At 48.7% G+C, this 23,088-nt stretch overlaps 1 protein-coding gene across 1 annotated transcript in view; it reads left to right on the plus strand.

The window, feature by feature from the left end:
• LOC137300019 (integrin beta-3-like) overlaps positions 1 to 23,088 on the plus strand; it is a 66,782-nt gene that overhangs the window by 16,461 nt on the left and 27,233 nt on the right. The window contains exons 5-10 of the mRNA XM_067969106.1: positions 1,425 to 1,587; positions 3,881 to 4,042; positions 6,269 to 6,364; positions 11,185 to 11,274; positions 11,831 to 11,965; positions 20,327 to 20,759. Coding sequence (XP_067825207.1) covers positions 1,425 to 1,587; positions 3,881 to 4,042; positions 6,269 to 6,364; positions 11,185 to 11,274; positions 11,831 to 11,965; positions 20,327 to 20,759 — 1,079 coding nt within the window. The remainder of the gene's footprint in view (positions 1 to 1,424; positions 1,588 to 3,880; positions 4,043 to 6,268; positions 6,365 to 11,184; positions 11,275 to 11,830; positions 11,966 to 20,326; positions 20,760 to 23,088) is intronic.

Consider the following 23,088-nt stretch of genomic DNA (forward strand, 5'->3'; position numbering starts at 1 on the left):
CACATTATCTACGAATAGCGTAAACAGTAGGAGGCCCCTAAGAGATGCCGGTGGACCGTAGTCCCTACACCCCCCAGCCATTGCCACCAAGAGATCACTTTTCCATTTATCATCTCCATGTGCTTCCTTTGATCATGCCCAGTTTACGATCCAGCTGGCCAATCTGCCATTAGTTTCATACATCTTCCCTTCGTTCCCAATGGGCTCAGGTCCACAGCACAAAACTGCCCACAGAGGGAGGAAGAAAGAAGTTGCATTTATGTAACGCCTTTCACATCAGGACATCCTAAATCGCTTTACAGCCAATGTAAAGTGTAGTTACTGTTGCAATGTAGCAAACGCCGAAGGCAATTTGTGCAAAACAGGGTCCCACAAAAACCAATATCTGGTGTTGGCCAGGGCACCAGAAGAAGCCCCCTGTTCTTCTTTGAATAGTGCCATGGCGATCTTTTACATCCACCTGAGAGGGCAGTAGTTTAACATCTCATCCGAAGGATGGCACCGCCAACAGTGCAGCACTCCCACTACACTGCACTGAAGTGTCAGCCTAGATTACATGGGACTTGAACCAGTGCTCTGTCTAATTCAAAGGCACATGTTCTACCTAGTCCACCACAGCTGACTCTTGGTGCAATTTTGGAATAGTTTTTCTGAGATTGGGATTCAGGCACATTGTTTGGGGCAGAGTAAAAGGAATTTTATTCAGCAACGAGAACAGTAAACACTCAACCGGTCAGTGAGCACCTGCAGAGAGAAGAGGTAAGTTAAGTTTTTAGGTGTAGACCTTTCCTTAGCCCAGTTTTTGGCCCATGTTGTATTTGGCCTGGGAGAACTCAATGTTCACAGAGAAAGAGAAAAAAAAATCCCCTCCCTAACATTACAGCCCTCAGCACCGATCAGTACCAGGGATGAGGGACTTCAGTGATGTGGAGAGACTGGAGAAGCTGGGATTGTTCTCCTTAGAGCAGAGAAGGTTACGGGGAGATTTAATAGAGGCATTCAAAATTATGAGGGGTTTTAATAGAGTTAATAAGGAGAAACCGTTTCCATTGACAGGAGGGTCGGAAACCAGAGGACACAGATTTAAAGTAATTGGCAAAAGAACCAGAGGGGAAATGAGGAGATTTTTTTTATGCAGCGAGTTGTTATGATCTGGAATGCACTGCCTGAAAGGGCGGTGGAAGCAAATTCAATAATAACTTTCAAAAGGGAATTGGATAAATACTTGAAAAGGAGAAATCTGCAGGGCTATGGGGAAAGAGCAGGGGAGTGGGGGACTGATTGGACAGCTCTTTCAAAGCACCGGCACAGCCACGATGGGCAGAATGGCCTCCTTCTGTGCTCTAAGATTCTATGATTCCATCAGTATAAATCACGATGCAAGACCAGTGCTTATTGAGATTGTTGTGATTTTTTTTTTAAAGAATTGATAGTGTATGCTCACCCGTGTTCGGATTTAAAAACGCACTCAAACTGACGAATGAAGTGAACAAGTTTAACGAAGAAGTGAACAAACAGACCGTCTCACGAAACCGCGACACGCCAGAAGGAGGGATGGACGCCATACTGCAGGCCTCAGTGTGCAAGGTCAGTGGAGCAAGATCTTACCCACTCGTGCTGGAACAGTCGCTGGAGTGGGTTATGGGAGTGGAGCACCTGAACCACAGAGCAGCTCCATTCATTGTTTTCCACATCCCACCCCCACGCCCCTCACCCCGCCCAATGAGTATCTGCCCAGCCTGTATCTGCGCAGCGAATATCTGCCCAGCCTGTATCTACCCAGTGTGTATCTGTCCAGCCTGTGTCCACCCAGCATGTATCTACCCAGCGCATGTCTGCCCAGCGTGTATCTGCCCACCGTGTGTCTGCCCAGCGTGTATCTGCCCAGCGTGTATCTGCCCAGCGAGTATCTGCCCAGCGAGGAGGACACTGCCCTTTCAGCCCTAGGACCTGGGTTTGAATCCACCCTAAACTAATGGAAAGAAAATCTCCTCTCTGTGCTGTCTGCAAAATAAGTGTGCGTCAGTCTGAACCCAGGCCCCAGAGACTAGGGGACAAAGCAAAAAAATGGCCCGATCTCAGATAGTTTCACACAGAAGTTCTTACTCTAGTGCAGTAAAAGATGTTTCTCTGAATTTGGGCTAGTGTAGGCGGAGCTTCAACCTGATGCTTGCGGTGCTGTACCTGGGAGCTCTTGACGCAGACACCGATTCCCCAGGGCCAGTGTGCCTCACCTTGATGAGCACACATTTATACACTGGTCCCTCACCCCCCCCCCCCCCCCACAAATCTCTATACCATGCTTTGTACGTGCGTCCCAGTTGCAGTGTTACCAGAATTCGTGTGTTAAGTTGACGGGATGTCATTGGCTTGTTTGCAGCAGTGCTCTGTGATTGGCAACGGTCCATCCACGTTGAGCTGATATCGAAAACCCCATCGATCTCACTTCAAACCAAACCAGGCCCGATATCACCAGAAGATGCCAAAGATTCTGTCAGTTCTCAGTAGGGCTGATGAGGGTGGGGGGAGGGCGGGGGGTTGTCTGTATGTTGACAATGCGGGGAGCGGTAGGATAAACCGACAATGTCTGATCCCCTCCCATTATGTCCCTGTCTGCGTCTGGCTGATCGTAATTGGTGATGGGGATTCGTCGAGTCAGATTACCTCTGGCTCGAGAAGGACCTGTGGTGATGAAAGATCCACGACAAGAGAAAAAAATATCAAAGGAATAGGAACACAGGAACGGGCCTAGGCCGTTCGGGCTCTCCAGCCTGTTTCACCATTCAATTAAATCATGGCTGATCTGTACATTAACTCCATTTAGCTGCCTTTGCTCCATATCCCTTGATACCCTTACCTGACAAAAATCTATCAATCTCCTTTAATGACTTTACATGGAGAAGGTTTGACCAATAGCGGTGACACTGCATACATTTCGTGATTACTGCATCCATCTTGTGATTACTGCGTCCATCTTGTGATTACTGAATCCATCTTGTGATTACTGCGTCCATCTTGTGATTACTGCGTCCATTTTGTGAGCATCCATTTCACAAGATTTAAAATGTAAACAGTAATGTAGAGCTGTTCTATTCATTATATTTTAGAACAGAATCATAGAAAGGTTACAGCACGGAAGGAGACCATTCGGGCCATCGTGTCCGCGCCTGCTCTATACAGGAGCAATCCACTCCCCCGCCCTATCCCCGTAGCCCTCTAAACTTTTTCCTTTCAAGTACTTATGCAGTTCCCTTTTGAAGGCCATGATTGAGTCTCCCTCCACCACCCCCTCTGGCAGTGCATTCCAGATCCTAACCACTCGCTGTGTAAAAAAGTTTTTCCTCATCTCACCTTTGGTTCTTTTGCCGATCACCTTAAATCTGTGTCCTCTGGTTCTTGGTCCTTCTGCCAATGGGAACAGTTTCTCTCTATCTACTCTGTCTAGACCCTTCATGATTTTGAATACCTCTATCAAATCTCCTCGCAACCATCTCTGTTCCATCCAGTTTCTCCAGTCGATCCACGTAATTAAAGTCCTTCATCCCTGGAATCATTCTGGTAAATCTCTTCTGTACCCTTTCTGAGGCCTTCACATCTTTCCTAAAGTGTGGTGCTCAGAACTGGACACAATACTCCAGTTGTGACCGAATCAGTGTTTTATAAAGGCTCATCATGACTTCCATACTTTTGTACTCTATGCCTCTATTTATAAAGCCCAGGAGCCCGAGTGCTTTTTTAACCACTTTCTCACCTTCAATGATTTGTGCACATTTACCCCCAGATCTCTGTTCTTGCACCCCTTTTAGAATCTTTGCGACGTTTCACTGTTTGTGGAGAATTTTCCTTTAAATGGCTCTAATGAATCTCTTATCTGCTGCAGGAGAAGATTGGTTGGCGTCAGGAGGCCACACACATGCTGGTTTTCACCAGTGATGCCACCTCGCACTTTGCGCTGGACGGGAGGCTGGGCGGCATCACTCGGCCCAACGATGGGCAGTGCCACATGGGACCGGACAACCAGTACAATGCCTCAGCTATCTTGGTATGTTCATAGAGGAACATGTTTCTAGTGACATGAGAGCATGGAATGAGAAAAGGCCATTGGTCCCATCAAGTCCATCCTTCCACAAACATTCCATAATCTGCCCACCACAGACTCAGACTCACCTATTTAACCTCCTGAGTGAAAATTCTGCATAAATACTCCCCGATTCCCAAAGAATATTCATCCATTCTGAAATCCTCTGGTCTGCTGCCCCCCCACACAAAAATTCCCTTCCCTGCCACCCCCCCACCCCAGCTCCAACAGCAAAGAATTGCATCCCATCAAGTATTTGATCTTCTCAGTCTATAACTACACCTGGAACCCTCACCCAGCCCCTTCCCAACCTGATCTTTATCTGGCACCTTTTTGAGGGAGTTAACCATGTGTTCCACGTACCCGATATGCCAAAATAAATGCCGCAGTGTTCTCTGGAGAACGTTCACTGGTCAACAACGATCCTGAAACAACCTCCGCAAACTACCCATGGCTCAGTGGGCAGCACCTCTTGCTCCTGATTCAGAAGGTCATGGCTTCAAGTCCCACTCCAGAGAATTGAGCACAAAATCTAGGCTGATGTTCCCAGTGTAGCACTGAGGGAGTGCAGCACTGTCTAGCAGGTGTTGTCTTTCAGATGAGATGTTGAACTGAAGCCCTGTCTGCCCTCTCAGGTGAACATAGAAGATCCCATGGCACTATTTTGAAGGAGAGCAGGGGAGTTCTCCCCAGTGTTCTGGGTCAACATTTATCCCTCAACCAACATCACTGAAACAGATGTTCTGGTCATTTATTTCACTGCTGTCTGTGGGATCTTGCTGTGCACAAATTGTTTCCTACATTAAAACAGTGACTACACTTCAAAAGTACTTCATTGGATGTAAAGCGCTTTGGGACGCCCTGAGGTCATGAAAGGTGCTATATAAATGCAAGTCTTTCTTTCTCCTTTACCAACCCAGAGACTCGGTACCAACAGAATGATTCCCAAACAGATAATTTAATTGGAACATAAAATGACACTTAGTACTTTTGAAGTGTAGTCACTGTTGCAATTTCAAGAAACACAGCACAATGAGATAAATATCCAGATAATCTGTTTTTAGTGATGTTGGTTGAGGGATAAATGTTGACCATAACACCTGGAAAACTCCCTTAATCTTCTTCATGTAGTGTCATGGGATCTTTTACATCCACCTGAGAGGGTAGATAGGGACTTGGTTTAACATTTCATCAGAAAGACAGCACTTACCAACAGTGCTGCACTCCCTCAGTACAGCACTGAAGTATTAGTGTAGATTTTGTGCTCAAGTTTCTGGAGTGGGGCTTGAACCTATAACCTTTGGCCTCAGAGGTGAGAGTGCTGCCCACTGAGCCACTGGGAGCTTCCAATTGCAGAATTAGCCTAGTGTTGCCAACCCTCCCGGATTGTCCTGGAGTCTGCAGGAATTAAAAATTAATCTCCAGGATGCTGCTGCGAGTAACACCCAGGGAGAAAAATCATAGGGGCATAACAAAAAAAGTCTAAGAACACAAGAAATAGGAGCAGGAGTAGGCCCTTTGGCCCCTGGAGCCTGCTCTGCCATTCAATAAGACCATGGCTGATCTTCGATCTCAACTCCACTTTCCCGCCCGATCCCCATATCCCTTGATTCCTCTAAAGTCCAAAAATCAATCGATCTCAGCCTTGAACATATTCGAGAACTCAGCATCCACAGCCCTGTGGGATAAAGAATTCCAAAGATTCACCACCTTCTGAGTGAAGAATTCCTCCTCATCTCAGTCCTAAATGGCCGACTCCTTATCCTGAGACCATGCCCCCTGGTACTAGACTCTCCATCTCTCTGTGTGTTTTCTTCATTTTCTTTGAACACTTTTGTTTATTAGTTATGGAAATATTGGAGATGGGATAAAAGACTTTGAGAGTGACAGTTAAGAATCATCCAATCAGGTAAAAAAGAGCCTGTTTGCTTTCCAATCAGCGAGGATGGACCTGTCGGGCGACCAATGGCGGGAATGCGGGGCGGTTGGAGGGACGAGGTCATGTGACGAAACCTCCTGGATTACGTCCAACCAGAGTTGGCAACCCAAATTTATCAACCCTTGAACGTCTTGAGGTGCAGAGACAAAATCAAGACTAAAAATAAACCGATTACCAGGACTAAAAGGGACTGGTTTTTAAGTGTCTAAAAACAGGATTCCACTCTTATGTCCACATGTTTTATTTTTCAGGATTACCCTTCCCTTGCCCTGCTGACAGAAAAACTCTTGGAGAATAATGTCTTTGTGATCTTTGCAGTAACCAATCAGGTCACGGATATATACAAGGTAGGCTTTCGAGAAGTGAAAGAGCGACAAGCCCAGAGGTCTGTGTAGCTATTCATAGAATCATAGACCAACACAGAAGGAGGCCACTCGTCCCATCGAGCCCGTGCCGGCTCATTGTAAGAGCAATCCAGTTAGTCCCATTCATCACGTAGCCAGTTCTGTTAATGGGTTCAAAATATTATTTTCTGTCACAGGAAGAAATGCCGGCATATTAGATGGAGATGGACGCTGAGCTGAATTCCAAATCTTAAGTGATCCAGTCTGACCCATTTCAGATTTATTTGTACACAACCCCAGTTTAGGCTCTTCACATTGGTCTATCCAGGTTTATTTATTTCTCTCAGGTGTTATTATTTTTCCCTGATTCTCCCGGCATTCATTTCCCTTCACAATCAGCCATCCTCAGTGTACCTCAGAAGTACCAGCCCACTCCCAGGCCTCTGCAGTGTACCAGCCCACTCCCAGGCCTCTGCAGTGTACCAGCCCACTCCCAGGCCTCTGCAGTGTACCAGCCCACTCCCAGGCCTCTGCAGTGTACCAGCCCACTCCCAGGCCTCTGCAGTGTACCAGCCCACTCCCAGGCCTCTGCAGTGTACCAGCCCACTCCCAGGCCTCTGCAGTGTACCAGCCCACTCCCAGGCCTCTGCAGTGTACCAGCCCACTCCCAGGCCTCTGCAGTGTACCAGCCCACTCCCAGGCCTCTGCAGTGTACCAGCCCACTCCCAGGCCTCTGCAGTGTACCAGCCCACTCCCAGGCCTCTGCAGTGTACCAGCCCACTCCCAGGCCTCTGCAGTGTACCAGCCCACTCCCAGGCCTCTGCAGTGTACCAGCCCACTCCCAGGCCTCTGCAGTGTACCAGCCCACTCCCAGGCCTCTGCAGTGTACCAGCCCACTCCCAGGCCTCTGCAGTGTACCAGCCCACTCCCAGGCCTCTGCAGTCTACCAGCCCACTCCCAGGCCTCTGCAGTGTACCAGCCCACTCCCAGGCCTCTGCAGTGTACCAGCCCACTCCCAGGCCTCTGCAGTGTACCAGCCCAATCCCAATGACATCACTAACCAGTGACATCACCAACCAGCGACATCGCCCAGCAAAAATCTGTCTAACCAATGACCCCACTAACTGTAATCCCACTAACCAGTGACACTGCTAAACAATGACCGGACTAACCAGTGGTCACATATCTTGCTCTCTACTGTGATAGAAATGTATAGAATGTCCAGGTGTTGTGTAATTGCAGTCAGGAGGTTGGTTTGGAAATTGACACTAAAGGGTTAATCAGATCCTCTCCCGTCCCTTCAGCATCTCCCAAGATCTCCTGGTTCTCTGATCAATGGAAATCATTCTCCCAGTTATTATTCCCAATTTCCAATGGATCCCAGTTCCCAGTTGCTTTCCTTCCTTATGCAACGCAAGGGCATTCCAGTCGGAGGAGCACTCGGAGCGTGGGACCAGGTCCAGCCAATCACCTTATGCATCAATGCTGAATATGGTCCAATTGAAAGCCAGCTTTCACATCAAATGGCCCTCCCCCACCACTACCACCACCGTGGGCACCACCAATGGGGATGAGGGAGGCCTCTCACCTTCATATTTTTGGCAAGGGTTTTGCCCCCCACCCCCCTTTCCTCTTCCTGCTCTAAATCCTGGAATTGCTCCTCCGTCCCTTCTCACCTATTCTATGCTTTCGAACTCTGGCCTCTTGCACATCCCTGATTTCCTGCACCCCACCGTGCCTTCAGCAGCCTAGGCCCTAAGGCTCTGGAATTCCCTCCCTAAATCTCTCTGCCTCTCCATCTCTCCTCCTTTAAGATGATCCTTAAAACCTACCTCTTTGACCAAGTTTTTGGTCACCTGACCTAATATCTCCTTCTTTGACTCGTGTCAATTTTTTTATGTCTGACTACACTCCTGTGAGATGCCTTGAGACATTTTACTACGTTAATGGCGCTATATTAATGAAAGTTGTTGTTGTTGAAAGGCTCAGTAACTGCAGCAGGCCAGGAAATTCCGCCCCAAAATCTCCACTCTATTACTGCTATCCTGGATGTCATGGCAACCAGGCACTGCAGCAAAGGCTCGATCAGCCCCAGAGCTGACATTTGCAGCGCGGTTTTCTTTTGCTTTTGTTTTTGATTGAAAATCTACTGGGAGGCATTTCATCACCAATGGTAATGTTACTCATCTGTTTAAAGGTCCAATCACAGTTAGAGCAGTTCTCACCCTGTCAGGCAATAGAAGCCATGCTTAGATGGAATACTCTCCACTTGCCTGGATGAAGACTCAAGAAGCTCGACATCATCCAGGACAAAGCAGCCCGCTTGATTGGCACCCCATCCACCACCCTAAACATTCACTCCCTTCACCACCGACACACCGTGGCTGCAGTGTGTACCATCCACAGGATGCACTGCAGCAACTCGCCAAGGCTTCTTCGACCGCACCTCCCAAACCCGCGACCTCTACCACCTAGAAGGACAAGGGCAGCAGGCTCATGGGAACAACACCACCTCCCATTCACACACCAACCTGTCTAGGACACATATCGCCGTTCCTTCACCATTCCTGGGTCAAAATCCTGAAACTCCCAAACAGCACTGTGGGAGAACCTTCACCACACGGACTGCAGCGGTTCGAGAAGGCGGCTCACCACCACCTTCTCAAGGGCGACTAGGGACGGGCAATAAATGCCGGCCTCGCCAGCGACGCCCACATCCCAAGATCGAATTTTTTTTTAAAAAACAATCTTTATTGGGTTTCAATCTCCGACTTGTGCCGAGTTCGCTGATCTCACCCGAGGGGACAGGGCTGCTGGGCTAGGGAGGGAAAAAAATCACCTCCTACTATTGGTCACGGTTCAGTAACCACATATGTGGAACTCGGTAAAGGACAGGAGTCCGACACCTGAGGTAGGACCATTTGGATGAAGTTACGGGGCTGGAGGGTGGCTACCAATAGAAGTGAGGCAACCGACAAAGCTCACCCAGCTGAGGTGAGAGGCCGCCCTGAGCTTTGAACTCAAAGCTTTCTGTCTTAAGAGTCAATGACGTCACACCAGGAGAGATCAGGCTGTTGTTTTTGTAATTAAACCCTCCTTCCAGTCAGCCACGTTGGACTAATGCTCGTGACCTCTGATTACCGGTAGCTCCGCAGAACTCCAAGCTCCCTGAGCTGACGAGGATTTTCAGAGCCGCAGAAACACACCCTGATATTACAGTAATAAAACTCACCCGATCCCGGTGGTAGCTCTCACTGGATTATTAGCCTTACACTAACACAATATTTTTTTTTTTATTCGTTCACGGGATGTGGGCGTCGCTGGCAAGGCCGGCATTTATTGCCCATCCCTAATTGCCCTTGAGAAGGTGGTGGTGAGCCGCCTTCTTGAACCGCTGCAGTCCGTGTGGTGAAGGTTCTCCCACAGTGCTGTTAGGAAGGGAGTTCCAGGATTTTGACCCAGTGACAATGAAGGAACGGCGATATATTTCCAAGTCGGGATGGTGTGTGACTTGGAGGGGAACGTGCAGGTGGTGTTGTTCCCATGCGCCTGCTGCCCTTGTCCTTCTAGGTGGTAGAGGTCGCGGGTTTGGGAGGTGCTGTCGAAGAAGCCTTGGCGAGTTGCTGCAGTGCATCCTGTGGATGGTGCACACTGCAGCCACAGTGCGCCGGTGGTGAAGGGAGTCAATGTTTAGGGTGGTGGATGGGGTGCCAATCAAGCGGGCTGCTTTATCTTGGATGGTGTCGAGCTTCTTGAGTGTTGTTGGAGCTGCACTCATCCAGGCAAGTGGAGAGTATTCCATCACACTCCTGACTTGTGCCTTGTAGATGGTGGAAAGGCATTGGGGAGTCAGGAGGTGAGTCACTCGCCGCAGAATACCCAGCCTCTGACCTGCTCTCGTAGCCACAGTATTTATATGGCTGGTCCAGTTAAGTTTCTGGTCAATGGTGACCCCCAGGATGTTGATGGTGGGGGATTCGGCGATGGTAATGCCATTGAATGTCAAGGGGAGGTGGTTAGACTCTCTCTTGTTGGAGATGGTCATTGCCTGGCACTTATCTGGCGCGAATGTTACTTGCCACTTATCAGCCCAAGCCTGGATGTTGTCCAGGTCTTGCTGCATGCAGGCTCGGACTGCTTCATTATCTGAGGGGTTGCGAATGGAACTGAACACTGTGCAGTCATCAGCGAACATCCCCATTTCTGACCTTATGATGGAGGGAAGGTCATTGATGAAGCAGCTGAAGATGGTTGGGCCTAGGACACTGCCCTGAGGAACTCAGGGCAGTGTCCTAGGCCCAACCATACAATTTCAAGAAGTTTAACAACAGAGAGTGCGTTACCGTTCTTATTTTGAGCTTGATTTAGCATTCTCTGTAATCCAAGATTGATTAAAAAGAGGAATAATTTTAATAAGCTTTAAAACAACATTTTATACAGCAGCATTTCACCCTCTGGTACCAAAATCCACCGTCAGGCTTCTGCCAGTCAGTCTGCATTAATCCAGTTGCCTACTTGAAACATTGCCAGATACAGATTGTTAAAGAATTGTCTCTAAATTACACACTCAAACTTCTGGGAAACACTAACGCTTACTGAAGTAAGGGAACATCTGTAAATGCTGATATAATACAGGTCACTAACAACAACCTCGAATCAAAGACTGTATCAACACAAGGGGTTGACGTAGAGATTGGTAAACAAATAGTAAAATGATTAAAACTTGTGAACAGCTGGATTGGTTGACAATGGGAGGGGGTATTTTAACGGTTTCTTTCAGATTTATGGAGCCTTATGTTGTATAATCTTGCTGTCCCCCCCAGGAATACAGTAGGCTGATTACTGGTAGCACAGTCGGGACTATATCCAAGGACTCCAGCAATGTTCTTGAGCTCATCGTGGAAGCTTATGAGGTAAGTGTGAACAGAACTCAGCGAGCAGCTTGGGGGCAGTTGTTCGAATCGATGGTACCATTAACTTGAGGAGGTGTGACTCTGGCCTCCAACGTCTGCTCCGATATCGCCAGTTCCACACCTGGCTCCAGCTCCAACTTCTGCTCCTGCGCCCAATCCAGCCCCATCCGGAATGGCCCGCATTCTGGGTTACTGAAGGAGGCTGGGGAGGAGGTGCTCACCAGAATTTTCCAAAAATCTTTCAAAATGGGCGAAGTGCCACCAAGAACTGGAGGGTGGAAAATGTTCAAGAAAGGGGAAAGAGAAAAGCAAGGTAAAAATAGAACAAGGGAACTAAACCACGGAACCACAGGCCAGGGAACCACAGGCCAGGGAACCATTCACCAGGGAACCACAGGCCAGGGAACCATTCACCAGGGAACCACAGGCCAGGGAACCAAAGGCCAGGGAACCATTCACCAGGGAACCATAGACAGGAACAACAACTGAAGTGAAATTAAGATCAGAACTGGTTTTTAAACTAATCTCCATGTTCTTCTTTTCTCTTTACCTTCAGAAAATCCGCTCACAGGTGGAATTGCATGTTTCGGATCTGCCGGAGGAGCTGTCATTGTCCTTCGATGCTTTCTGTGGGAATGAAAAGATTATACCAGGACAGAAATTCTGCACGGGACTGAGGGTTGGAGACACGGTAAGTACAATAAAAGCATCTCACTGTGCAGAGCTGGACACGATCTTGCTCGTAAGGAAACTCGTCCACAGTTAGTCCCTCATTCAACATCCAGGAGGCCAAAGTACAGCTGGTTTTGAATCAGAAATATCGCACTGCTACAATAAGGCACTAACACACCCAGAGTCCTAAAACCCCACAGAGTTAGTCCTAAATTCTGGGACTAACTCTGTGGGGGTTATAGCACTAATGCAGTTTTTGTAACCTTGCTTTATGACCTGAATCTTCTGTGCTTTGTGTCATTAATATTACGGAATATCAAAGAATGAAAATATCCACAAAATGGAACAATGTCATTGTCACATTTCCCGAGCTGATATTTCACAGCATTTAAAAATTACAATTATGTCAAAATGCTAAGTGTCCCTTTGTATTATAGGACCATTTCAATTCAAAGTCTTCCTATAATATCATGGGGTTGCTTCATCCTTCCACCCCAGAGCAAGTCGCCCTTATCATTAAACATATATTCACACTGATTCAAGTGAGCATCAGTGTTCCAGCTGTTAAGGAAAAACAGAGTTGGCCTTTTCAACCTCTGTCCCAGCACACCCAGTGCTCCTCCCTCTTGATCCTGTCTCCCCCTCCTGCTCTCTCCACAGTCCTGTCTCCCCCTCCTGCTCCCTCCTCAGTCCTGTCTCCCCCTCCTGTTCCCTCCAGTCCTGTCTCCCCCTCCTGCTCTCTCCACAGTCCTGTCTCCTCCTCCTGTTCCCTCCAGTCCTGTCTTCTCCTGCTCTCTCCTCAGTCCTGTCTCCCCCTCCTGTTCCCTCCACAGTCCTGTCTCCCCCTCCTGCTCCCTCCACAGTCCTGTCTCCCCCTCCTGTTCCCTCCACAGTCCTGTCTCCCCCTCCTGCTCTCTCCTCAGTCCTGTCTCCCCCTCCTGTTCCCTCCAGTCCTGTCTTCTCCTGCTCTCTCCTCAGTCCTGTCTCCTCCTCCTGTTCCCTCCAGTCCTGTCTTCTCCTGCTCCCTCCACAGTCCTGTCTCCCCCTCCTGCTCTCTCCTCAGTCCTGTCTCCCCCTCCTGCTCTCTCCTCAGTCCTGTCTCCCCCTCCTGCTCTCTCCACAGTCCTGTCTCCCCCTCCTGCTCCCTCCACAGTCCTGTCTCCCCCTCCTGCTCTCTCCTCAGTCCTGTCTCCCCCTCCTGCTCCCTCCACAGTCCTGTCTCCTCCTGCTCGCTCCTCAGTCCTGTCTCCCCCTCCTGTTCCCTCCACAGTCCTGTCTCCCCCTCCTGCTCTCTCCTCAGTCCTGTCTCCCCCTCCTGTTCCCTCCTCAGTCCTGTCTCCCCCTCCTGCTCCCTCCACAGTCCTGTCTCCTCCTGTTCCCTCCACAGTCCTGTCTCCCCCTCCTGCTCCCTCCACGGTCCTGTCTCCCCCTCCTGCTCCCTCCACGGTCCTGTCTCCCCCTCCTGCTCCCTCCACAGTCCTGTCTCCCCATCCAGTTCCCTCCACAGTTCTGTCTCCCCCTCCTGCTCCCTCCACGGTCCTGTCTCCCCATCCAGTTCCCTCCACAGTTCTGTCTCCCCCTGCTCCCTCCCCAGTCCTGTCTCCCCCTCCTGTTCCCTCCAGTCCTGTCTCCCCCTCCTGCTCCCTCCACGGTCCTGTCTCCCCCTCCTGCTCCCTCCACAGTCCTGTCTACCCATCCAGTTCCCTCCACAGTCCTGTCTCCCCCTCCTGTTCCCTCCAGTCCTGTCTCGCCTCCTGTTCCCTCCAGTCCTGTCTCCTGCTCCTGTTCCCTCCCCAGTCCTATCTCCTCCTGTTCCCTCCACAGTCCTGTCTCCCCCTCCTGCTCCCTCCCCAGTCCTGTCTCCCCCTCCTGTTCCCTCCAGTCCTGTCTCCCCCTCCTGTTCCCTCCCCAGTCCTGTCTCCCCCTGTTCCCTCCTCAGTCTTGTCTCCAAGTGCTGCTCCCTCCTAAGTCCCATTCCTCTGTACTGTAGCCTAAAATGTTATCCACCATGACAGTGACATCTGAAATTACTCAGGAGCTGAAGACATTTTGAAAAGCAAAAGCAAATCTGTACTTTCCAGATGTTCTTGAACAGTAATGAGCACTCAATTTTTCATCAAATATAACAAATCTTTCTAACCACAACCATAAATTCTTTTGCTTTCACTAGTTGGGGCAGAACATCAGTTGTGATGCTGTTGGGTGCCACAGGTGTTCGACACCACATTGGTGTCTCCATAGGCAGGTGCAGTAAGTTCCCTGGAATGTCTGCTCTGACCTGGAAGTATCTGTATGATTGACAGGTGCATGACATTCCTGGGAAGACCTTGAAAGGGGGGCGAGTGCAGATTTGGGGCAGGGAGAACTGAGGCCCAGCCTCTGCTGAGGTCCCTGACCCTGTCAGAAATCCCAGTAATTTAAATATTAGAGGTGGGCGCCCCGCACCATATGTAACACAAACGGGGCTCCCACACGACCCGGGGACAGCGGTTTAGCTGCGCCACGGTAGCATTCGCGGTCCTGAGGGTCTCTGGGAGGGAGGGGGAATAGTAAGAGGCAGGTTTTTAAGTTCACCCCCTTTCCTCCACCCTCCCCCACAGCCCTAGCAACATGGACGCCTCTGACTTCCAGCATTGCGAAGGACGTAAAGGAGGAAAATATGTCGTGTGACATATCTTCCTTATTTAGATCACTTCATGACCTGCCCCATATTCCTCCCCCCCCCAATGTTGGCAGTCCACCACAACATGACCAAACTGGCCCCAGGAATATCAGGTCCTACATAGTCATGAATCATAGAACGGTTACAGCACAGAAAGAGGCCATTCGGCCCATTGAGCCTTTGCCAGCTCTTTGTAAGAGCAATCCAGTTAGTCCCATACCCCCACTCTTTCCTCGTAGCCCTGCAAATTTTTTTCCTTCGAATATTTATCCAATTCCTTTTTGAAAGCCACGATTGAATCTGCTTCCACCACCCTTTCAGGCAGCACATTCCAGATCATAACTACTCGCTGCGTAAAAAAGTTTTTCCTCATGTCGCCTTTGGTTCTTTTGCCAATCACCTTAAATCTCTGGTTCTTGACCCTTCCGTCAATGGGAACAGTTTCTCTCTATCTACACTATCTAAACCCGTCATGACTTTGAACACTTCTATCAAATCTCCTCTCAACCTTCTTTGCTCTGAGAACAACCCCAGCTTCTCCAGTCTATCCACGTAACTGAAGGCCCTCATCCCTGGAATCATTCTAGTAAATCTCTTCTGCACCCTCTCTAAGGCCTTCACATCTGTCCCGATGACATCATATTCCTGCGACATGTTTCTAAGCTCTGAAGTCTTTAGTGGTTTGTTAATGACTAAACTTAACAACGGACGCTATAACAACCAGTTGTCACCCTGTGTGCAAGCAGCTGATACGGAAACTCTTCGAGCTCAATTGCCCAGCCACGGCATCACATTCCTGTGATAACAAGTGAAGTCAAGTCTTAAATTCCTTCTTCGCAACAAGGAATTATTCAGGGTATAATTGCAGCATTTCCCAAACTGCAAAGGCGAGATTAATTAAACCAGTATCCCCCATGACCTAAGCCAGTGATTAATTAATATGGTTAAAAGGCAGCAGGAAGTTTGCACGAGTCTGCATTCCATCAAGATCAACGAAATAGCTTGATGCTTACTGTACCAGGCTCTTTTTTTTGAGCCTAAGGGCTTTGTTTTGGTTTGACCAACAACACAAACTTGCATTTAAGTAGGAGAAATGAACACCGGACAGTAGGAGATTGGCAGGGATGATCGAAAGAATGGTCCCATAGGATTTAAGAAGCTTTTTGAAGAAGGCGGGAGAAGTCGAGAGGTGGAGAGATATAAGGAGGGAGTTTCAGAGTCTGGGGCTTCAGCACCTCAAGACTCTGCCACTGATAATTGAAGGGGCAAAATTTGTAGGACTATGGAGAAAGAGCAGGGGAGTGGAACTAATTGGATAGCTCTTTCAAAGAGCAGGCACAGGCATGATAGGCCGAATGGCCTCCTTCCATGCTGTATGAGTCTATGATTCTACACAAAGAAAGAAAGATCACCAATGGGCACAATGGTGGCTAAACCAGCTATACGTTCTTGGATGGAAGGTTATGTCAAATCTCCAATCAAAGGATTCTTGATCTGCAACTGGAGGTACAGAAGAGGGACCGTGACCTTCCCCTGGTGTCACTCCCTGGGGACACAAGGAGCACACAGAGTGTGGAGCCAAAGAGGATGGAGTGACATGGATCCTTAATAAACAGGTGAAGTTCTGGCTCTACTCGCACCCATGGAGACCATCCTCAGAGAAGGAACCCTCAGATTGGGCTCCATATCTGGAGAAAGAGGGTCCCCCAAGGTAAAGGGGCAGCCAATGTGAGGCAAAACCCCTGTGTCACCCAGTGCAATGGAAGGAGGTGCAAGATGTCTCACCTAATTGGACAGCATCTCTTGGGGGAACTACCTCTGTCAACATAACTGCACAAACAAGTCAGTGCAGTCGACATAAACAGGGACCTTGTTTCTTGCCTGGCACCAGATAGTTCTAGGAAACGACCCAATGGTGTGAGCTCTGTGAACCATCTCAGCCAGTTTATTCCAGTTCTCGTCATCAGAGTTCTGACCAGAGCGTGCGCTGTGGTGTTGGTTGTCACCTTGATGGATCTCCAGTACCCCTTGCGGACAACTTTACCTTGGTTAGAGTCATCTCTCGGGGCGACATCGTCAATGTTGACTGATCTTGCCGTACCTGGAGACACAGTTTGGCGCCAGGCAAATTCCTCAGTTGCTCTTCACTTTTTTTCTCATTTTGTTGGGTGTTGAGATGCCAGCAACATGTGAACTTACAAGAGTGAGGACACTGGATTTCTTTTCTTAATCCTCTCCTATAGAAGGAAGAAGGTGTTGAGGATTTTACTTATTTGGATGACATCTCTTGAAAGAACTTCAGGAGAAGTGGAGTAAAATTGCACGGGGGCTGGGGAGGGGGATTACGGAGACACTAACAGCGAATGTCCGCACTCACAAACTGGGCCAGCACAAAATGGAGTGTGCCAGACCTCCAGCGGTCCATGGTGCTCAAGGTTCTCCCCGCCACCGCTGTGCAACTCGATTCTCAGGATGCCAACACGGCAAGAAGGATACGGGCCCTGGTGGCGTCTCCACTTGCTTGGCTGGAACCCCCTTGAGCGGAGATTCTGCCCCCTCAAACCTTCCACAGGGGCTGCCCGAGAATTGGCTCAGTCACTGGACTGTGAATGGAAGGTGGATGTCTCCCGAGGAAGAGGAGGAGGAGGATGATGCTCTGCCAGAGCACCATTTGTTTGATCAAAGGGAAAGTCCCACGTAACATCCAACCAATTGTACATCATAAAGAATGCCAGCTCACAGAAGATACTTTAAAGGCTGTAGTCCGATCTCTGGAGGCATCTGATGGACATAATACTCAAGCTTTACTCTTGTGCTTCACAATGTCCCTCCAATGAGGACCAGGAGGCGCCAGTTCGAACTGGAGAAAGGCCAGTTTAGGACTGATGTCAGGACGTCCTCCTCCACATAAGGATCAACAAAATTTGACACCGAATCGCATAAGGAGATATTAGGACAGGTGACCAAAAGCTTGGTCAAAGAGGTAGGTTTTAAGGAACACTTTAAAGGATGAGAGGCGGAGAGGTTTAGGGAGCAAATTCCAGAGCTTAGGGCCTAGATGGTTGAAGGCACAGCCACCGATGGTGGGGTGAAGGAAATGGGGGATCACCAAGAGGACAGAATTGTAGGAAACCAGAGTTCTCGGAATTCACGGAATGACACCTCCAATCAAATAGTGGGGGCATAAGCACTGGTATCATTTTAGAGACAGCTTGAGGCAGCACCTTAAGATGGGAAGGGGATGCTGTGTGGGGAGGGGGGCAACTGTGGACTGTATTTTCCTCCTCCCGCTGACGGAAAGTTGGAACGGGACTTCTGCCCTGACCCTGACCCAGTTTCTCGGGTCAGGGGTCAGTATCTATGTAGAGCAGTGTCCCCATGGGATCCCTTCCACCAAGAGGTCTGAGCCAAGGCCTAGAACAGTCACTCACCTGACGAAGGAAATAATCTCCAAAAGCTTGTGATTTTAAAATAAAATTGTTGGACTATAACCTGGTGTTGTAAGACTCCTTACATTTGTCCACCCCAGTCCATCACCGGCATCTCCACATCATAGAACAGTCACGGTTGTGGGGCCTGAGGAGAGGAAGAGGTGCCCAATACTAGGCCCCCTCCCTCCAAAAAAAGGCTTCATTGGGCCTTGCCCTGCTGCCCCAGGGAATAACACCCATCTCTCCCCCCCCCCCCCCCCCGCCCCCACCGGGGGACCGTGGAGTTGGCGGTGCCAGCGGGGCAGGGCATGTAAATCAGCCGGGATGCCAGGCCCTCCCTCCCCGCCATCATTTTCATGTGGCAGGGTGGTGAAAGGGCAGCTGGCCTTCCCTGCTGGGGAGAAGGAGGAAAGAGGAAAGTCCAGGATGGGGCCATCAGCCTTTCTGCCCGATTTTCCTCGATTTACCTCCGATTTCGGGTAACGCAACAGAGGAAAATCCAGCTGAGATGCGGTGGGGTGAATCGCTTCCCTCATCTGTGATTTATCTTGTGATCTTGTAAATAAATTAAAGCCTTCTAATCATCTCAATCACTCTCTCTCCCATGTGTATCTGTTACCAGTTCTCCCACTTTGCATCCCTAAGTCCTGCTACCAATTTAAAACTAGGATAAAAAGTTTGGCAGACAGCCGGCTGGCCTTTTTATTGCAAATCTTTGAGAAGCCATGTGAGCAGTTCAGATCAGTTCAGATAACACTTCCTCTATGTTTAGATCCTCTTGTGAATTGCACATGACATGTCCCCAGGCTCCATCCTGCTCTAATATTCCCACTCATCTTGTTTCGCTGCACTCTGCTCCAGGTTCGGATTATTGTACCCCTGTTTTACCTCTACTTTTGATGATACCTGCTTCACCTCTATTGGTCAACTTATTCAAAAATAAAACGCACATTTTAAAAAAAATTCAGAAATGAACTCTTCCAATGTCTCAGCTGGCAAACCCTTAGAGTAATAGCAGAATGATTCCGGGGCCAAAAGGGTTAAATTATGAGGCAGCAATCACGAAAAACTAGTGCACGGGTACAAATAATAATTAAAAAGGCTAATGGAATGTTGGCCTTTATCTCAAGGGGGCTGGAATACAAAGGGGTGGCGGTTATGTTACAGTTATATAAAGCTCTGGTTAGACCCCGTTTAAAGTACTGCATTCAGTTCTGGGCACCGCACCTCAGGAAGGATGTATTGGCCTTGGAGGGGGTGCAGCGCAGATTCACCAAAATGATACCGGGGCTAAAAGGGTTAAATTACGACGACTAGTTGCATAGCCTAGGCTTGTATTCCCTTGAGTATAGGAGACCAAGGGGTGATCTAATTGAGGTGTTTAAGATTATTAAAGAATTTGATAGGGTAGATAGAGAGAAACTATTTCCTCTGGTGGGGGAAGTCCAGAACAAGGGGGCATAACCTTAAAATTAGAGCAAGGCCGTTCAGGGGTGATGTCAGGAAGCACTTCTTCACACAAAGGGTGGTGGAAATCTGGAACTCTCTCCCCCAAAAAAGCTGTTGAGGCTGGGGGTCAATTGAAAGTTTCAAAATTGAGATTTTTCTCAGGCAGCGGTATTAAGGGATACAAAACCAAGGTGGGTAGGAGTTAAGATACAGATCAACCATGATCTAATTGAATGGCAGAACAGGCTCGAGGGGCTGAGGCCTCCTCCTGATCCTAAATTCCTAATAGCAGACCACAGAGTACTATCAACCCATAGACTAATAGCGACCAGTATAACAGCAATCCAATAATCAATGACCATGAATAATAGCGATCCATAGCATAATGGAAACCGATAAAGTAATGGCAGACCACAGAGTAACAGCAATGCATAGAATAAAGCAATCCATAGATTAATGGAAACCAGTAGAGTAATAATAACCTATAGAATAATAATAGTCATTATTAATAGCAGCCCCTAGAGTAATAGAAACTTATAGAGTAATAAACAACCTATAAATTATTACACTATTTGTTCAGATGGACATTCTGGTGGCATTGTTTGAAGAAAAGCAGGGAGTTCTTCTCGTGCCCTGGCCAACATTCTTCCTTCAATCAACTCCACCAAAAATAGAACTGGCCATTCATCTCATTGCTGCTTGCTGTGCATAAATTGACTGCCACATTCACCTACATAACAGCAGTGACTGCGCTTCGAAGTAATCCATTGGATGCGAAGCACCTTGGCACATGTTGGGCTTCATGTAAATTAAAGTTCTTCCCTCTCTTTGTCTCCAGGTGAACTTCACCGTGAAAGTGGAGGTCAGAGAGTGTCCAAAGGATGAGAAAGTGAAGACGTTCACAGTGAAGCCGGCTCTGTTTCGCGATACCCTGGAGGTGACCGTCAATTTCAACTGTGCCTGCGAGTGTGAGAGTGAAATGGTGGAGAACAGCACTAAGTGCACCAATGGCAATGGGACCTACGAGTGTGCAGTGTGCAAGTGTCTCCCGGGCCGCCTCGGTCCTCACTGTGAGTGCACGGATGGCGATTACTCAGTCAGCGACCAGGACACTTGTTCGCTGAAGAAAGCCGATCCCATTTGCAGCAGCCGCGGGGAGTGCATTTGCGGACAGTGCGTCTGCCACAGCAGTGACTTTGGCACCGTATCCGGCAGGTTCTGCGAATGCGATGACTTTTCATGTGGACGCTACAAGGGGAAGCTGTGTTCAGGTGAGTGGAATAACGCTCTGAAAGTGTTTGCTGGCGATCTCAACGAGTGCCCATCACTGGCCGGCAGGAGGTGCTGGTTGAGTGTTGCAGTCATTGCGTTCCCTGGGACAACAGGCTTCTTTTTTCTGATGCTTCCTCCCATAGCAAAGCTAAAGGTCTCGACTGAAACACATAAAAAGAAAGAAAGAAAGAACTTGCATTTCTATAGCGCCTTTCACAACCTCAGGACGTCCCAACGCGCTTTACAGCCAATAAAGTACTTCGTTGAAGTGTAGTCACTGTTGTAATGTAGGAAACGCAGCAGCCAATTTGCACACAGCAAGATCCCACAAACAGCAATTAGATAATGACCAGATCATCTGGTTTTTATTTAGATGTTGGTTGAGGGATAAATGTTGCCCAGTACACCTGGGAGAACTCCCCTGCAATTCTTCAAAGTATTGCCTTGGGATCTTTTATGCTCACCTGAGAGGCATGTACTATTTTAATCGCATATGTTTCATTTTTTTTCTTATTTTAAACAGAGTTTTACCACCTGTTCCCCTCTTAAAGTCAAACAGCTACAAATAATTTAACACCTTGTTGTGTTTTTTTAACCTAATTTGGTTCAAATCTTTGTGTAAGACAAACCTAATGGTAAGAATTGCATAGAATTTACAGCACAGGAACAGGCCATTTGGCCCAACGGTTCTATGCTGGTGTTTATGCTCCACGTGATCCTCCTCCCACCTTACTTCACCTCACCCTATCAATATTTCCTTCTATTCCTCTCTTCCTCACGTACTTATCTAGCTTTCCCTTAAATGCATCTATGCTATTCGCCTCAACCACTCCATGTGGTAGCGAGCTCCCCATTCTCAATGCTGCTAGATGGCGGGTGGGGAAGACAACGTAGCAACTCTCGCCTCTGGATCGGAAGGTTGTGGGTTCAAGCCCCACCCCAGGACTCCAGCCCGTAACCTAGCCTGACACTCCAGTGCAGTACTGAGCGAGTGCTGCACTGGAGGTGCCGACTTTCAGATGAGACGTTAAACCAAGATCCCATGCACCTATTGAAGTGGATGCCATAGCAATACTTGAAGAGCAGAGTGTCCTGCACAAAATTCTTCCCTCGGACAACGCCACCAAAGACAGACTAACTGGTCATCGATTTCATTTGCTGTTTGTGGGATCTTCCTTCGTGCAAATTGTTTGACACCGTAGCAACAGTGACTGCTTTGGGATGTCCTCAAGATGTGATATCGGTGCAATAGAACTTAGCTGTTTCTTTACAAGAAAGACAAAATGAGGAAATGCGTCAAGGAGTGGAATTTGCTCAGGGGTTTTCCCGATTGTCGTAACTTCGGCGGAACTCCTTGAGAAACGGTGTAAACGGAATGGTCGCAAACTTGGCCCGGACCCGGTAACCAGGTCCGGGCTGCGGGGAGAAGTTTACGATATGGGCTTGTGGGACACAGCTTCCGCCTACCTCCTATCTGGCCATTGACATGGGGGCCGGGCCGGGGGGACAGGGGCTTCCTCACTCTGACCCTCAGTCGGGACCCAGACTAGGATTGGCGCAAGTAAGCCAGGTCTCACTAAATGTACCTGGCTGATAGGTGGATGTGGAGCTCCCATGGAGCCCTTATCCTGGCCTGGACCTTCAAACATCAGGGCACAAAATTGTTTTTAAATATTACAACCAGCCCCCTGACACAAGTGTCCCCTGGGGTCAGACTCTTGCCCGTTCTGCGGAGATGTGGGAAGGATCTCAGCACCCCTGCCACGGCCTGGCAAGCTTCAGCCAGCGTTTCTTACCTCTTCAGTGGCCCCCAAAGTGCCAAAGGCTCACCAAACGTGGGCCCCTCTCCACGAACTCAGGCACTTACCCCGGGATTCAGCCCCCCTCCACAGACATATTAGGCATGAGTCTGTAGCCATTGTGCGAGGACTTCTGCAGGGTTCTCCCAATCTCCTGCGGAAGTTCTAACGGGGGATGGAGAGAGATCCCACGGAAATCCCTGGCATATGTATCAAAATTTAACTTGGATCAAGGGGATCCCTGTCAGAAATACTCAATCACTGACAAACAATTAATGCAAGGCTTTTACCGTAAAGAACTTGCTTTTTGAATTGCTAAGAAAGTTCTGTAAAGAAACAGTTTAGAAATGGTTGGTTTATCAATGGACAACTTCAGAGCAAGGAAGTCCAGAACAAGGGGGCATAATCTTAAAATTAGAGCTAGGCCGTTCAGGGGTGATGTCAGGAAGAACTTCTTCACACAAAGGGTAGGGGAAATCTGGAACTCTCTCCCCCAAAAAGCTATTGAAGTTAGGTCAAAGTTCAAAAC

This window comes from Heptranchias perlo, chromosome 30 (assembly GCF_035084215.1).
Source record: "Heptranchias perlo isolate sHepPer1 chromosome 30, sHepPer1.hap1, whole genome shotgun sequence".
Taxonomy (NCBI): domain Eukaryota; kingdom Metazoa; phylum Chordata; class Chondrichthyes; order Hexanchiformes; family Hexanchidae; genus Heptranchias; species Heptranchias perlo.